The following is an 18,159-nucleotide window of genomic DNA, read 5'->3' as shown; positions in this document are numbered from 1 at the left end:
CAGGTCACAGGCACGAGCCTGCTCAGGTTTCTCCTGTCTCCCTCTCTCCAGAGATGTATTTAGGTCCGGTGCCTAGGGCTTATGGTGATATAGGGGCATAAGAAAGCATATTAGCATTTTCTGTCCTGTTAGAGAAAACGCCACATGTGAAATAGCCCTAAATAATCAGATCAGATTGTTAAGGTTTAATGGCCTTTTATCACAACACAGAAATAGTTTAGCAATATTATCCTTCAAAAATAAAATAACATTTACTGTTTGCATGATTATTCTATCCTGTGTAGTGTCAAAATATTGGACCAAATACAATTTTATGTTCCTAATCAGTGGAGAATTGTGCTTAATGTTTTTTTATTGGTTCTTGATACAATTTCAAATATTTTTAAAATTAATATTATATATGATAGAAAATAGTATTTATGGAGCATTTCATAATACACGTTGTCTTTCTTTGTAGCCTTCCCTGTGCATCCTGAGGAGCCATTTGCTCATCTCCTCTTTGCAATGGTGACCAAATTCTGCAGTGGTCATTGTCCCCACTTTCCCATGAAAAAAGTTCTCTTGCTGCTCTGGAAAGTTCTGTTGGTATGGTCCCAAATAATTTATTTAAATGTATTAATGACGAAATCCTATGCTACATATATTATTTCTCAGTTCTCTCATCTCATAGAAAAAAGAGTGAACAGAGAAATATATTTCTATTTTAAATGTTATAATGTTAAATATTATAGAATTACGTAAAATAGCTATTCTTTCCTAGAGACACCTAAAAGCCCCGCTTAAAGGATTTGGGTACAAACACATTTGCTGTCCTACATATTCTAGGAATTGGTGAATGAATGATACATCAATATTTTCCCTTATCTGGGACCATGGCCTAGGTTTGAACCTTCAAGTGGGGCTTGAACTGAAACACTTTGACAACCATTGTATTAGAAAAACCTTGTAATTCAATTTCAGATTTCTTAACAAACTTCAGTGTTGGTTTTCTTATTGAGCTGAATCAAGCACTATCTCATAAAACCTAACATAATCTTAAATATTGCATAAGTGCAGTATCAGACATAGAAATTTGTTGCGTATGGGAAATCACCTGTGGAAGAAGGCATTTAAGAAGGCATTTTACATGTGGTAATTCTTATTCTTCTGGACTGAAAGCTAGTTTCAATCCTATTTTCATGGATTAGAAGGAGTGATCTCCCGTGGGTTACAAAGCACTATGTCTGACATTGCCCTTTAAATATTAGCAAGTACCAAACACTTAATATGGGAAAACAAAAACTATATATTAAATATGTTCATGTATGGGTATATATGGGATATATTTTGAATGTCAAATTTATGCATCCCAATAACTGGGATGGAATTCAAAATAGGTGGCATATCAGCAACAGAGAGACCCAAACAGCATCTTACATGTATCTTATGGCATCTTACAGCAGCCCCACTGCCCCCTGTATGTGCAAAAGTTTTGCTTTAGAACCGTGCTGCTTATGCCACCCTGCTAACATTTTATTCCAATTAAGTTTACATTAGGTGGTTTCCCTGAGCTTCAGAGCATGAAGGAGAAAAAAAGATCAGAACTTGGCTTGCCACCCTTACTGGAGGACAGCATACAGGTGATGAAGAACATGAAGGCTATCTCCCCTCCTACTTATGGCATTGAGCTAGGAGAGCAGCAGAAACGTGGGCGCAGAAGTCGCAGGGTTAGTCTTTTTTCCTTGATATGCTCATACATTTTTTTAAAGTGATTTCATATCTTCTTGGCAATATGTTCTGCTTCTGCAGCCTCAGAATATGCCATTATTCACTAATCAGGGCTGAGTGTTAGAAATATAACAGCCCATCAAGAACATAGGCTTAGCAACTACCTTAGTCATTTTAAACCCTCATGGACTTCAGTTGTGCAGTCTCAAACAGCTGATTGAACTTGGCTTTGCCAAATATACATTAGTTGTGCTAATTATACTATAAAATGTGATATTTTACCCTATTGGGTAGTTTAGTGCTCTGTTTTTTTTTTTTTCTGTCAACAACAAGGTTGTTTGAACATACCTGTAACACTTCAACAACCCAATGATCACTGCATATGATTCATGGAATAATTTTTTACCAGGTTTTTAAAACCCCTTGAATTAACCTCTTTCTAAGCCATTTATTGCCATTCACTTGATCTTATAAACTGGTTTCAATATTGTATTGTATCATGTATAATTACCATGTCAGATTATGGTTATTAGAGCTAATAGTGAAAATAAAGGGGCAAGTGCTATGGACTAGCATTTGTGACTATTGCCTTCTTACTGATTTTCCATTAATGTTTATAAATGTTCTGGCTTTGTCAGCCATTTATTTAAACATTAATTTAAACTTATTTGCAGGACAGCCTTGATCTATATAATGAAAAGGATCCATTTAAGAATGACGAGTTGCAGGGGCCTGAAGAGGAAGAGAGTGAGGAAACTGATAATATGATGGATACAGAACCTGAGGCACAGGAGAAGGACCTACTTTCACAACCACTAGCCAGTCTGAGGGCAAACAGTGAGAGAGTATGCTTCCCAAAGGGCCTACCATGGCCACCTAAAGTCAGGTCAGATCGTATTGACCTCACCAGTTTACCACAGCATTAATGGATAAGCCAATGGAGAATTCGGTTTTGTAGATTTTACTTATTGTCCACATTGCTTTTTATTATTTTTTATAGGGAAAAGGACATTGAAAATTTCTTAGAGATGAGCCGAAATAAATTTATTGGATTTACTCTGGGCAAGTGAGTATCTGTGTTAGTAACCTGTACAGGGAAAGGCTAAAGGATAATCAAAAAGCCACAGATATGAATATAAATTAGCACTGTTCAGCCTATGTGCCATCACCTGTTGTCCCCTTTAATTTGTATTTATCGTTTATTAATATCACTTTATAGTTTTTGTACTGTAGATAAATAGATAATTACTTATGGTGTTCATTATGTTGTATGAATGATTTCTCTTTAAGCAGAGTCAGAGGCCCACTGGGTGCCCAACTCAAGGCCCCACCTCTGCTCCCCACTCCACCCACAGCCACCACTGCTTCTACTCCTGCACTGCTTACTTACTGTGAAAACATAAAGATGGCCTTGCATTCCACTTTGGAAGCATCACCACCTTAAAGTTATGCTGCAATTGTTGGAGAAAAACACTACACTGTGGGTAAAAAACATGGTGACTTCCAGCTGAAATTGCATTTGCACTCTATTTTGCAGTGATACAGAAACATTGGTTGGATTACCTCGACCCATTCATGAGAGTGTGAAGACACTAAAACAGGTAAATCTGACACATCTGTTGCATACAGAACGGCACAATTTTGTGTAGATTTAAAACACTGCAGTCTTACCATAGAGGTTGCTGATATAAGGGGCTTTTTGATGATGTCCACAAACAGATGGTCACCCATACAGTTCCTATATAATAAATTAAGATTATGCAATTTCTTATTTATTTGTATAATATTGAATTTTGATTATCTCTTCTTGATTTGTCCAGTCATGGTAGATTAAAGTTGTTTAACCAAGACCTTAGATATACATTAAAATCAAAGTGCAATTTGTACTTAAAGTCAAACTATACCTTCAGAATGAATGCTTAACCAATAGATAGTTTATATCATATTAAGTGGCCTATTTAAGAATCTTGCCAAACTGGAATATATATCAGTAAATATTGCCCTTTTACATCTTTTGCTTGAGCCACCATTTTGTGCTGGTCTGTGTGCTCCCTCAGAGATCACCTGACAGGAAATAATGCAGCTCTAACTGTACCAGGAAGAAGTGTGGGGGTAAAAAGCAGAACTGTCCATTTATTTGCTGATGCAACCTAACATATATGTGTGCCCTTGGTTTGTGTGTGAGCACAGTGAATCTTAGAAGCCAAGCTGTTGGCCTTTTGTACTTAAGATGACAGTAAAAAAATGACATTCAAATGTATTCAGAAGGCAAGGCAATATAATGTTTGCAGCAGGTCTAATAATCTACAAATTTTCCAAGTTAATTAGATCCAGTGTCCTAAAAGTTGAGCAATAGCAAATATCTCCAATTTTACCTCTCAAGTCAGTTATGTGTTATTGTGGTCCCTAATCATTTTGCCCACTCAAAACCCTTGGTCCTGCACTTCATCTGTATTTGTTGGTTCCTTCAGCATAAATATGTTTCAGTCGCTGATGTTCAGATTAAGAAGGAAGAGGAGCTGGAAAAATGCCCTATGTTGTTGGTAAGTACAAGTACTTGAATTCTCTCTGCCCTGAGCCCCTATCCCAGTCAACCTTTGTGAAGCTCCCTTTTCAGCCGTGTCTGCGCTCTTTTATATTGTACTACGATGTCAGACTTATTTTTTATTACTCTCCATGTCACTGTATTATTCCCCACTGTTTTGTTTCATTGTGCACCTTTATTGCCTCCTTGACCAAGGACATTTGATAAACCCAGTGCTTTTCTGTGCTCCTCATTCAGAGCCACAAATCTGTGGCTGTCTGGCACTAAATAGCTTTGCAGTGACATTTGTTTTACTCTTTTAGTGAAGTCAAATTTTTGTGATGGATGTTTTGTTCAGATTGTAGGGGACTGGTTAAATGGTTGCCCCTTTTCCCTGGCAGTTCCATAGTAACTTAGACACCTAAGGGAATAAGGGGTTGTTATCTTAGAAGGTAAGATAAGGACCTCATTTTGTGTAGATGCCTACTTGAGCAGACAAGTGGAATACCATGGTACCTAGGCTTAGATCAAGATAGATAAGGATATATTTTGTAATAGGTCACACTAGATGTGACAGATAGTTAGAGTTAGCTAGAGAGCCGCTCTTGGCTTTGATGAGGATTGTCAGTAGGATTAGAGATACAAGGGTTTTCTGTTGCCCAGAAGTAGGCAGCCAGTGTACAGACTGAGGGATAGATAGAGAAATTGCCTGGGTTCTGCTTGGAAGGGGATTCCCAAAAGCTGGGGGCAAGCCATTGTTCTTGTGTTGCTGAATATTGTGCCTTGATTGACCCTGCGGGAATAGGTGCATGAGGACATGAACTCTCTCTAGGCTTACCCCTTCAACCATTAAAATTTATAATCTGAAAGGCTATTTGGAAAATAATGTTATGCATTTTGCATGGTTGCAGAGAAACCCAATTGATTGCTTATTAACAGTGTGGGATGTGGATTTAATTACTGTTAATTTGTGTAGGCTAACTTTAGGTAAGGTTTCTATAGATTATAAAGAATATTTACACTTCAGGCCGCACAAGCAATATGGTTGCTTCTGCTAATATCTTATATTTGTCTGCATTATTTTTCTAAAAGCCTTCCAGTAAACCGTATGTTCAGTTGTATGTTTAGGTGTGATTGTTGAGATAAAACATTTCTGACATATGGCTATACTATGTATTCTTGGTAACTAACCTTGCAGGGACAGGAGAAGGTGGAGGAGACCCCCTGCGAACTTCTGTACAAATCTATGCTGACCAACATCCCCCAGTACATGGTAAGTTCACCTCCTATCAGGATTCATTGCACTGAAGCACTTGAAAGGCTTTTACTGCCCTTTGGTGGCCACAGTAGGTACTGCAGGCCTTTATCAGACATCTAGGGGCACATTTACTAATCCACGAACGTCCGCAAAGCGTCCGAATGCGTTTTTTCCGTACTGATCAGTATTTTTGCGATTTTTTCCGTCGCCGTCACGACTTTTCTGTGAATTGTCGCAACTTTTCCGTCGCGAAAAAATTGGATTGGTTTTTCCGCCATTTACAATTGCTCAATATGAAAAAGTTGAGCAAAATACGCTAAAGTCGTGACAGCGGCGAAAAAAATCGTGCAGAATACGAAAAAACTGCGACGGCGACAAAAAAGTCGCAAAATTTTCCTTTCCAATCCGATTTTTTCCCATTCGGGATTCGGATTCGTGGATTAGTAAATGTGCACCCTAGTATGCCTTGTTTCAACCATTGCAACAGCAAAAGTACTTTACTAGAGCATAGTACTGATTTTCTAACATTAAAACAACTATATGCGGATTCTTGAATTTCTTTGAATTAACTTCTAAAGTTTCAGCTTTGTTGCTATTTCCTACAAATGCAAACATGCTTGCAGGGTTGGACTGGGACCCAGACCGGACCCTATTGTTACTTCCTCTGGCCTCCAATGTCCTCCCCTGACACGTTTCACTTATGCGTTCAGGGGAGGATGTCGGACAGGGGCCACTGCGGGGAGGGGGGGTTTAGGGGTGCGTGGCGGGGCATGCGGCCAGAGAAGGAACCTTGTCCGTCCCTGCATGCTTGTTATTATGATTGCAGATTGCCCTACTGAAGATACTGCTGGCTGCTGCACCAACCTCCAAAGCCAAGACAGACTCAATCAATATTCTGGCAGATGTTCTTCCTGAGGAAATGCCGTGAGTATTGTGTACTGAAGGGGGGCGGGTTATACAAAGGTAAAGGCACTTGGCTAAAATAAATACAAATGTGTTCAACTGCATCATTAAAACGAATGAACATATTTTTGTTTATTTAACCATTTATGTATTTAATACATTTATTTACATGTTGCCTACACAAGCTACAGGTACAAATGGAAGAACTCTTTCTTAGCTGATCCTCTGTTTAAACAACAGTTTGTAACAGAAAACCTAGCACCAGGTCTCTGGGTCATACTTCCTTACTAAGATAGCTGTCAAATCCAAACCAGTGTCAGGCTGCCACCCCAGGCCACGACACACTCCCCAAGAGGCCTCTGCCAACCAACCAACCAAACCCCCTCCCCCCGAGCACATGTACCTTATACTTTACTTCAACACAATCATGGAGGGAGATGAGTAGGGGAGAGCCAGTTCTTCAGGTCAGGTTCGGTTTTTTCCCAGTGTCCCACTGGCCCAGTCCAACCCTGGTCTAAACCATGGCCAAAATGGCGGAAGCTCAATCACTTCCTTTATATAACCTATTCCGACAATGTTATCAAATCGTGAACAACAATGTAAGAGAATATTTTAAAGAAATAGTTCAATATAAAGGGATCAGTAACATCGACTACAGTGGGGGCCCATTATAGTCCAACGTAAATACCACTTCCTATGCAAGTCTGCCTCAAAGTAGTGATGTCATATGTGGGAGTAGGTCTCTACTGGAGATGTACGATAAAGACAATATTTAGATTAAATGGAGCCACTGTACTGTAAGAGGATTTTGTCAGGGCTAGAGCAATATATGCTTGAAGCCTTGTTTTGATGACATTTTAATCTGCTTTCTGATTGCTTTTAAGCAATGTACTAGCTGCTGCTGCTGTTCACTGAAAAATGCACCAGCTCAGGGTAATACTGTAGGAGCACCACTTTGCCATCTTCTTCCTGGGCCCTCTCTATGACCCAGGCGGGTATGCTTGCATAGTAGAGTGAAAAGCCAAACTTAGAAGCAAAAAGCTGGCTTTTTAACCTACTGTGCATGCACATGGTGGTAAAAAAAGAAAGGTAGCAATTCTTAGTTGGTTTTAGACTACAAGTAGAGTGCACTTAGCCTAGGGTTTCTTTCTTGTGAGTTTCATACAAGTGGCATATTAAGGGCTCATGCTTAAAGGAGAAGGAAAGGCTAAGTCGATGGGGGTGCTCCTGTGAGAAGAAAACCGCACCAGCCCAGGGTATCTCCTCTTCCTTCTTCTGTCTTTGCGTTCTTGTGCATGCGCAGTAGAGTGAAAAACTTGAACAAAAAAGTCAGCTTTTTCCCTCTACTGCGCATGCGCCAGCCCGGGATTCAAAAGACAAGATAAAAGAGGAAACAGTCACTCGCAGCCACCCTGTCTGGTTTTCTCTTAACAGGGGCACCAGCCCGGGGTAATAGGTAAGCGATTAAAGTCACTGGGGGGCGCCTAACATTTGGCACCATCCAGTGATTTTTACCTTTCCTTCTCCTTTAAGGGCTAATTATTATCCAGATCAGGTAAATCCTGCAAGCAGCAGCAGAAACTTAGGCCACATGTAGCATATGTATTGTATTATCTGGAAGCCAAAAAACTTCTCTCTGAGAATACGCTACATATGCTTAAAAATCCTCCTACCTGTGCCTGCACCCGATAGCATTGAATACACTCGGGTACAGGCACATGTAGGTGATATCCACCAAAAATGCCTACATGACTACATGTGCCTGCACCTGAGTGTATTCAATGCTATTGGGTGCAGGCACAGGTAGGAGGATTTTTAAGTGTATTTAGCAAAGTTTTTTGGCTTGCTGAAAATATGCTACCTACGCTCTGCGTGGCATTAGCCTTAGAGGCCACTAAAAGGCTTTCAGTAGAGTGGGCCCATAACACTGAGAGCAACATTGAAGATAGGGTCTCACCAGTGTAACCTCCCTCTTTTCATGAGCTAAACAGGTTTTGCTCGCATTAGCAGGTAGGAATGTTTTATCATTTCTTCCTGTCTTGTTCCCAAAGGATAACTATACTACAGAGCATGAAACTAGGAATTGATGTGAACCGGCATAAAGAGATAATTGTCAAGAGTGTCTCCGCCATCTTGCTGCTGCTGCTAAAGCATTTTAAACTTAACCATATATTCCAGGTGAGCAGCAAGATCTCTTTAAGAAAAACTCATCTTTGCCAGACACTTCTACTTTTACCTTTGATCTTTGTATGCTATGGTGCAGTAAAACCTAAACAAGGAAGGCTTAATACAGAAACAGAGCTTGTAAATCAAGCATAGTATAACCATCTATAATTGCCTCCTTGGTGTCACTGGAACAACCTTCTGTTTTTATATGTCTATCCACCAAACACTCCTCTGGTTATGTACTGATCTTGGCACTCTGCCAGTACCCTCCTCCTGTCACTTTGCTCTTTTGTTTATCCTCTGATCTAAAGTGAACTCATGAAGAAAGTTTTAAATTCCAAACAGATCACAAGTAATACATATGTCTAGCATTAATAGATTACTGTTCACTATCACATTAAAGGGAAAATATACCACCCTTATGACATGAGCTCATTCAGTTGGACTTATATGGAAAATGTGTATAAACACTGTCTGAAGTTCCAAAAATAAATGTTTTTTTACACACACACATACTTAATTTCACAGACTAAAAGGAATCCATAATACTCCGACAAACCGTTTCTCAATATATCTTCTTTTTCCATTGTGAAGTAATGGATGCTGAGGCTTGAAGTCCATAGTCCATTTTCTGGTGCAATATTGGTCCAACATGGCTGCAATTTAAACTAAATTGTTTATTAATGTCTGTTTTAATTGTAAAATTCTAGAAAAAATGGTGCTAGCATGTTCATCTTAAGGAGATTGTTCATCAGAAAAAGCCCTTTGTTCTTCCTAGTGGATAGTAAATGAGTCTTGGTGTCAAACTATAGTGAAGCATCTGGAAACCTATTCCATTAAAATTACATGTAATAATCATATATATAAATACAGTTGTCACTGTGCCTTAAATGCAGTAGAATTCACAAAATAATGATCATTCAGTGTTAGTCTCAGTGTTAGTCTCGGTGTTACTCTTCTCTGCCCACCATTTATGTTTCTATTTTTCTCTTTCTGCTCTACAGTTTGAATATGTGTCCCAGCATCTGGTGTTTGCCAACTGCATACCTCTGATCCTAAAATTCTTCAACCAGAACATCATGTCCTACATCTGTGCCAAGAACAGGTGAGATCATGAACTCACCTCCAGCAATCAATACCATTAGGTTTATAGATTTCAAGTAGAAACAGCTGCAATGCTGTGAGGGCACAGTACTGGGAGTTATCTGGTTTAGTATATGAATATTCAAATAATCTGATTTCCTCTCACTATCCTTCCTCTGGATTACTGCTGTCACCACATCACCTCCAATATATAATAGTTTAACTAGTGCAGAGATTGGTGGTCTGAAATGTCCAACAGAGGATTACTGTGGGCTAATAACTTGCACAGCTAATAGAAATAGCTGCGTCCTCCCAGGGGATTAAACTTCAAGTATTTCAGATGTTTCTTGGCAGGAGCTGTTCACCATTTTTTGGAAGCAGCTGTATGCTCATTTGTATGAATATCATTGTTATTCTTGGATATTATTTAGTGATTCTTGTGAAAGTGAAATTCCACATATTCTTTCTAGTATATCTGCACTGGAGTTCCCATCTTGTGTTGTTCATGAGCTGCCTGAACTGACTGCAGAGAGCCTGGTATGGAATCTGGTATTTATTAAAGATCAGTACTGACTAATCACTATTGTGATAGGTGGTCTCTTTGCACCTGTTGTTGAATTTTGCATCTTGGCTCTGTTTAGTAAATGAGCCCTTGCTTGTGTAAAACTTCTTTATAAATAAATATTTCCTTATTCGTTGCAACATGCTGATTTATATTTTGTTTCCAGTTCATATGAAGTAAATTATGAGAAAAAATAAAAACTTACATTTTTTCTTTTTAAATTCAGGAAACTGGAGACAACAATCAGTTCTGCTGGAGAAACTTATTCTCTTGCATTAATTTGCTGAAGATCTTGAACAAACTCACCAAGTGGAAACATTCCCGGACCATGGTGAGGCCAGTAGAGTGCAGGGACTGTGATTATCTTACTCTGCTTTCTGTTCAAGAGACTTTAATGCTGCACATACCCGTGATTGTGATCTAAGTACAAGCCTTACCTTTAAATTTCATTAGATTGTAAAATCTACACTCTGAATTACCATAGCGCCAGTGCCTTGATTTAAAATTTCTGGCTTTTTACTAAAGTCACTTAGTACTTAAAGGAGACATTTCATATAAAAATTAAGAATGTACCAGTGAATTAAACTCCCCTAAATTTAGAAGGATTGTGCTTTAAAAAGTTGTGTTTCGGACTGATTTATTGAGAAATTCCACCAAAACCCCACTAGTCCCACCAATCTGTTCCACTTTCTGTTGGCTGAATTCTCTGGATGTGCAGGGGGGCTGGCAGCTCTCAGTACACTGCACTGTAGGATAGGAACCAATCAGCAGCTAGGCTGACCTGATAGGGAACTGAAGCCTGTCTTTGCTTGTGTGACTGCAGGGCTGTGATTGGCTATCCCCCTCCTGCTGTGCTTTTGGCAGGGACCGTTAGAACACGCCCACCCTTCATTTGAAACACAGACAGATACCTGAGACGATCTATAGGGAGCTCCAATAAAGGGGCCATTTTTGCAGACAGTATTCAATTTTAGCCCAACGTAAAACCAGCACCATATATTATTCTTAATTGCCTACAAAATTAGGTTTTTTTTCCATTTATCCAATATGTCTCCTTCAATGCAATCCACACAGCTTTTTTTGTAATAGTGCTTTTATTCGGTTTTTCAAACTAAATAATAATATCTGCAAACAGAGCAGATTCAACACAAGATTGCAAACATGTATAAAATATGCATAAAAACATAAAGATAAGAAAGTAAAGAAGGTTTAACATAATATAACAACGTAAGAGGTCCTTTCCAAGCCAATCCTATTGGCCTTACAGGATAAAATTGATTTGCTATGAGTAAGATGCCATTAGCCTGTTAAAGAAAATGTAACACAAAATTTTACATTCCATATATCCTTTTTAAATACTTTTATTAGAAAATCTCTAATAGAAAGATTGAAATAGTATATATGGTTTTTTTAAAAAAAATTACTTTACCAAAGACTTACTGAGCTCAGGCAGCACAACTCTCCTAAGTCTTATAGCCTGCTTCCGTTCTGCTCCCCCTCCACCCCCCTCCCTTTCTCCGTGCAGTGCTCCTTGTAACAGATGTGCAGATGCAGGGAAAGAGGAGAAAAGGTCCGTCTCCTATCCCTCTCCTTTCCCTCTCTGTGCCAGATCACTAGTAGCCCATAAATCACTTTAAAAAAGACTCGAAGAAGGCACTAAATCAACTTCTGGATTAAACCTTCTGGATTAAACCGGAAGTCTACCCATCGCCATATCGCCTTTTGAGCTTGGCCCAGTAAGTCAATGGCAATGTAATTTATTACAAAACCACTATTATTGCATAATTTTAATGTTACATAGCTTAATAAAAGTATTTAGAACTGATATCTTTAAAGTGAAAATTTTGTTTTACTGTTCCTTTAATGCAGTGATTCCTGTGGGGACTCCTGTCTGGACTAGTTTCCAGGAAAAGTGTGTTGCCCTTTAAAGTTTCCACATCATACCATGCTGTATTTTGAAAAGTATGAATTGTTATATATCTAAGTGTCTGTGGCAAAATAATTATGTTTATGGACCAAGCAGAGAAGAACTTTTTAATGTGTTGTTCCTTATTAGTAATGGTTTCCAAGCAGTACATGTGAAAGATATAGTGTAGGTTATTAAACGGCGAATAAAGTGCAGTCTTTGTTCAAGTGAAGAGGTTTCCCAGCCATCTGTCTCCAATAGGAGGTCGTGTCCAGCCAAAAATATTAGATTTTAGGGCAGAGCCAAAAACTATTTAAGAGGTTTGCCTTGGTAGTTTGGCAACGGAGACATCTGTCTTAGGAGAGAGATTTACCATCTTAGTGTGTTTTTCAAGGGTTAGGTATGAATTATGGAGCAGCTGTAGGCCCATTTTTTTAAATCTACTAAGTAATTTTGAAATGTGTGTGAAGTTTTAGGATCTCTGTTAAAGTGAATTGTGGTATTACAGTTGTCCATTTAAACAGAGTAATTTCTTTGATATCTATGTTTGCATGTGAGTGGATTTTATTATATAAATGCACGGTCATTTTACAGTCTTGTATTTCCAAAGATTGTTTATGGTGTTGTTCTTGTCTATATCCATTCGTTTGTATGATGCTTGTCTTGTGAAGTGTAGGATTAGAAAGATACAGTATGTGAAGATGTAAAGGAAATGTTTTCTTTAATTTATGCTTGAGAAAGCAGTATATAGTTCTCTTTTGTATAATCTTGTATGGTCTGCTGTCCATTATCTCTACTAGTGTGAAGAAGGGAGCTATACAATTCCAAAGGGAAACTCAAAAATTCTCACAAAAAAAGTTTTGTCTGCATGGCTAAAAGGAATTTATAGGGGACATTGTTGGAAGTAATGAAGATGGTTTATTACTGGAATGTTTTGTACACCAACTGTTTTTTTCTGCAGCAGTTGGATTGCAGAAAAGATCCTATGCCTGCCATGTAGCTTCACTTTAGGGTTAGTCCATATGTGTCCTTTAAAAGACTTGTCATGGAAAATACATTTATGTTTTTTGTATATAATGTAATCTGTATTTTAAGTCACTTGTGTTATTGGTAAAGGTATGGAACCTGTTACCCAGAAAGCTCAGGACCTTGGGTCATCCGGATAAGGGATCTTTGCATAATTTGGATATCCATACCTTAAATCTACTGAAAAATCATTTAAACATTAAATAAACCCAATAGGACTGCTTTGCCTCCAATAAGGATTAATTATATCTTAGTTGGGATCAAGTACCAGGTACTGTTTTAGTACTACAGAGAAAAAGCCCATAATTTTCGAAAATTAGAATTATTTGCTTATAATGGAGTCTATGGGAGATGGCTTTCCCATAGTTCAGAACTTTCTGGATAATGGATTTCCGGATAAAAGATCCCATACCTGTATAAAGACCTTTCTATGCCCAAGGAAAAGCTGGCCGACCTATTTCACAGGGGGGGGGGGCTAACATGTTGGCATGTCCCAGTGAAATAGACTCTACACATCTCACCTCTGTAACAAAAAATGTGCAAGGGCTCCATTCATGGACCCTAAAAGGCAAAACTTTTGCACCTAGGCATGGTTAATGACCACTTTTATGTGGTCTGATATATTATGAGAACTTCGGGTCTCATATTGCCCAATATACTTAGCTCATAATACATCTCTGTATGAAGCCCAGTACATTCCTACTGCCTGAATTGACTTTAGCAGTCCTGAGTATTATTTAGTCCTTGCTAAACTTTTGTATACACATTAAGAAAATCTAAGCTAAATTTGCATCTTGATTTTTGTAAAATTATTGTGTCATTACCCTTCAGTTTGTATGTTAACCTGTTTGTACCTTGGTTAAGTAAAATGTGGCCCTTAACTCTGCTGGTTCTTTAGATGCTGGTGGTATTCAAATCTGCTCCCATTTTAAAGCGTGCACTGAAGGTCAAGCAGGCAATTCTGCAGCTCTATGTACTGAAACTGCTAAAGCTACAGACCAAGTACTTGGGAAGACAGTGGAGGAAGAGTAACATGAAGACAATGTCTGCCATTTACCAGTTGGTGCGTCACAGAATGAATGATGATTGGGCTTATGGCAATGGTATGTATCTTTCTTTGCATGGGAGGCAGGATTAATGACAGTCAATATTACACATATCAAAAATATCTGTGATATGATATTTGACCAGCACCAGTAAATGCTACCTGCTGTGATGTAATTAGACCAGTAGCAAAAACTTAACCTATTATTACATTATTCCCATTATTTAATAATTTGCTTTGCATATATCAGTGGTTTAATTAAACCTTTTTATATTCGCCTCCAAAAAAATTATGTCTTTATTGTATATTATTTTATTAGACATTGATGCCAGGCCATGGGACTTTCAGGCTGAGGAATGCACCTTGCGTGGAAACATTGAGAGATTCAACAGTCGGAGATATGAAAAGAACCCAAGCTGGGAGTTTGCTCCAGTAGATAATTGTCTACTAAGTGTAGTGGGGCAGACGCTGGAGCTTCCGGGGGATTTTCATTACACCTACGAGCTCTGGTTAGAAAGGGAAGTATTTTCCAAGCCAATCCACTGGGAAGAACTCCTTCAGTACTCATGACAGCTCGCACAACAGTGTTTTGATGTTTAATAATCAGCTAACTTATTCTGCTATGTTTTGTCTGTGACATAGCACAGCAAATGAAAAAGTAAGAGCCATAATAAACTAAATGTATGTAAAAATGATCAATGGACTGCAGGTGTTTAAGAAATGCTTGTAGGTATAGACTGTGAATTCTGGCAAATTCCAGAGGGGCTGCTGTAAGATGCCACAGACAGTCACTATTTATTAGGGGGAGGTTTGGACCTTTGTGTACATGAAATGCAACTCTTTACATTGAGAAAGTATTACCTCTAATGAACATACAATGTAATGGAGCCCTTTAACTGATTAAACAGAGCCAATGTAAAAAAAAAAAAATAAGTTTTTGCAGCAGAAAGATAATTATGATCATTTTTGTCACTTGCAGTAGCACAAAATTGTTTTCCTCAGACAGCAGAAGAACAATGCCACTTCTTAAAAAGCTTTACAGTGCATACTATCCCTAGAAATGGAAAATATACACATATAAGTGTATTGGTATAAAAACTTAGTCTGCCATGGTGCAGAGAAGCTAATGAATTGCTGATATGGGGTAATAAGGGATAAGATTCTGTCAAACATTGTAATTCACAATACTATGACTTTGTGCCAGCATGGATTTCCTGTATGACCAATAGATCTTGCCAAATACATTTTGCAGAGTGATTTGGCTAAATTGGAAAACTGGGCAGCAAATGGGGTCCGTTGTTGATATATGCAAGGTTATGCAGAATTAATTAATGTGAGTTATACACTAAATGGTAGTGTGTTGGGAGCAGTGCCGGGCCAAGCAGGCCAGGGCCCTAGGCAACCTGGTCGGCTTGGCCCGCCCACTGCCAACACCCCCCCCCACCCCCGTGCGCACAGGCACATGTGCACACAGGGGGGCAGGGGGATTACAGGGACTGCTGCACTGTCGGGGGAAAGGGTCCAGAACCGGTGGTAGGTGACAGAAGAGGTACCTGCCTGGCACCCCCCCACCATTGCGCCCTAGGCAAGGGTACCCCTAGTTCCGGCTCTGGTTGGGAGGTCCTTAATTGAGATTGTGGATAACAAACTATGTAACTGTAGGCAGTGTCACTCAGTGGCTACTCAGTCTTGCATGAAATTAGCATTAACTCAAGGGCTGAAAACATAATTTAGCCTTTTTCTAGGTGCATAGTAAGGCCTCACCTAAGTTAAGTTGGAGAGAGTGCAGAGATGTGGCACTAAATTTGTAAAAGCAATGGAACAATTAAATTGTGAGAGTATGAAGCATAATTTAATATAATAGCTCCAACCCCCCCATTTAACTTTAACATTCGCTTGTTTGCAGCAGGGGGATACATAGGGGTCGGGGGCCTGCTGGTGTGCGCTGGACCCTTGAAGATGTTGTAGGGGTGAGAGGAGGATGCTGACATGTTGTATGAAGTGCAGGATATGAGGAACTACCATACAGAAGACTCTGCACTGCAGACCTCTTGTACCCCACGCCCCCTCAGGCTATGAAAACTGGCTTTATTTTTTGTCAAAGTTAGTCTTGTTTATTGTGCGTTAATCACTTAAATTGACAGTTAATGGGCCCATAAAATCACCATTTTATTTGGTCTACTATTGATCAGGCTTGGCTTAAAATGCCACTCAACCATGTCTGCATGAGGCTGTGGATGCATTTTACAGCGTGACCCTGTGCAGGTTCTCTGGGCATCTGGCCCTTGGTCTTAGGGCTAAATGATTGGACAATCCTGATTTAAACCAGTAGATCTTTCTGTATGGGGCAAGGTGGGGCAAGTTGAACACTTTTAGATTAACTTTATGCTTTGGGGAAAGCAATAATAAACACAAAATTTTAGGGTTGTGTCTAATATACAGAGGTGAATATTTTAGTTCCACTCTACATTACAGTTGGAGGGTAATAAAACCATGCCTCTGTTTACTTTACATTTATGAGGCAGGTGGGAGAGAGGTAGTAAGCAAAGTAAAAGTGGGTCCTGCTACATATGTATTGTTTAACACTGGCAATAAAAAATCATAGTAAATATATTTTAATTATAAGCAGTAAGTTAATTTAATGGGTTCATCGAATAAAGGTGTACATTGTCATATATTTAAATACAAGATGATCTGTACCTATAGATATTCTGTTGCTCAAAACAAATGAGTTATTTTCTGAATGGTTTTTCCTTACTCTGGTGTCCAGATCATCTTTTTGCTACCTGTTGCTAAATGGACTTGAAGGTGTATTCAGTGCCTTAAATACTTTGTCTGTCTTTAGAAAATCCAGTAAATGTGAATAGGTCCTGTGATTTTATGCTGATGCCATGATGACATTTATCTATGAAACTATTCAGTGGCCTTGCAGTTAGCTGCTGATGCACCCATAAAAGCTGCCTTGTTTTCCAGTGCACTGCTTCATTTTAGTTTCTCCCTCTACACCCTTCCAACATACTGTCTAATCTGATAACTATCCTTAAACATGATGTTGTATTAAGAACTTGTATAGTCTTACAACCAATTTACCTTTTTATATGTACTTGTCTTATTAATAAGTTGCTTGAATATATATGTAATAAAGCTGTAGTATTTGCAATAAACTCAGTATTAACTTGCCCTGGTTTAAATAATATACCATGTAACTGTTCAAGAAAAACCCCGCCTGAAGCTTTCTCCGCACAGATGTAAAGTTAGGAATGTGGTCTTTATTCTGGTCCACTGAGTAGACTATGCCTTAATAAAATGGTGTTTAGCAGTATGGGTAATTGGTTGGTCATAGTAAGAGAGGCATTAAATGTGTTCAAGCTTATGTATTAATGTAGTGGCAGTCCAATAAGGTTTAATTAAATACTTTATTCTTGAACCAACAAATGTATTTTTTTAGTTGTAATATTGGTGTGTATACAGCCATCTCAGTACATTTTCCGAAGGAGAAAGCACTACACAATAGAACTGCATTCGAATAAGCTATTGTTTCTCCTCCTCCTCAGTGTAACTGGAGGTGTCATGACTTGGCTGACCTGGACTTGGATTTTTACTATTTAGTGCTATTCTCATATCTACCACTAGTTGGAGCATAGCACCATTTTTAGCAATACAGGTGTCAGGGAGCTGTTATCATGTTACCTTCCTATTGTTTTACTAATCGGCTGCTGGGAGGGTGATATCACTCCAACCAGTAAAGAAAGACTAAAGTTTATCAAAGCCCAAGTCACATGGCTAAGAGCCCCTAGGAAACTAATAATATGTCTAGCCCCATGTTTTGAAATTACATTTTAAAAAATCTGTTTGCTTTTTAAAAATTTGATTTCAGTGCAGAATTCCTGATGGAGCAGTACTGTTATCTGATGCATTTTGAAAAAAACATGTTTTTCATTGTTGTCTATCCTTTTCTATTCCCTGCCCTGGTGGTTCC

At 38.7% G+C, this 18,159-nt stretch overlaps 1 protein-coding gene across 1 annotated transcript in view; it reads left to right on the top strand.

Annotated features, from left to right (window-relative positions):
• The window catches only part of strip2 (striatin interacting protein 2), a 32,001-nt gene extending 14,641 nt beyond the window's left edge, over positions 1–17,360 (top strand). The window contains exons 8-21 of the mRNA XM_012960053.3: positions 458–585; positions 1,527–1,706; positions 2,382–2,593; positions 2,708–2,773; positions 3,245–3,308; positions 4,179–4,250; positions 5,430–5,504; positions 6,316–6,413; positions 8,444–8,570; positions 9,563–9,663; positions 10,112–10,178; positions 10,430–10,534; positions 14,034–14,238; positions 14,500–17,360. Of these exons, the coding sequence (XP_012815507.1) occupies positions 458–585; positions 1,527–1,706; positions 2,382–2,593; positions 2,708–2,773; positions 3,245–3,308; positions 4,179–4,250; positions 5,430–5,504; positions 6,316–6,413; positions 8,444–8,570; positions 9,563–9,663; positions 10,112–10,178; positions 10,430–10,534; positions 14,034–14,238; positions 14,500–14,750 (1,751 nt within the window). The 3' untranslated portion in view covers positions 14,751–17,360. The remainder of the gene's footprint in view (positions 1–457; positions 586–1,526; positions 1,707–2,381; positions 2,594–2,707; positions 2,774–3,244; positions 3,309–4,178; positions 4,251–5,429; positions 5,505–6,315; positions 6,414–8,443; positions 8,571–9,562; positions 9,664–10,111; positions 10,179–10,429; positions 10,535–14,033; positions 14,239–14,499) is intronic.
• The last annotated feature ends 799 nt before the right edge of the window (positions 17,361–18,159 follow it).

Source organism: Xenopus tropicalis, chromosome 3, assembly GCF_000004195.4.
Source record: "Xenopus tropicalis strain Nigerian chromosome 3, UCB_Xtro_10.0, whole genome shotgun sequence".
NCBI classification, from domain to species: domain Eukaryota; kingdom Metazoa; phylum Chordata; class Amphibia; order Anura; family Pipidae; genus Xenopus; species Xenopus tropicalis.
This window is presented reverse-complemented; position numbering and strand designations above follow the sequence as displayed.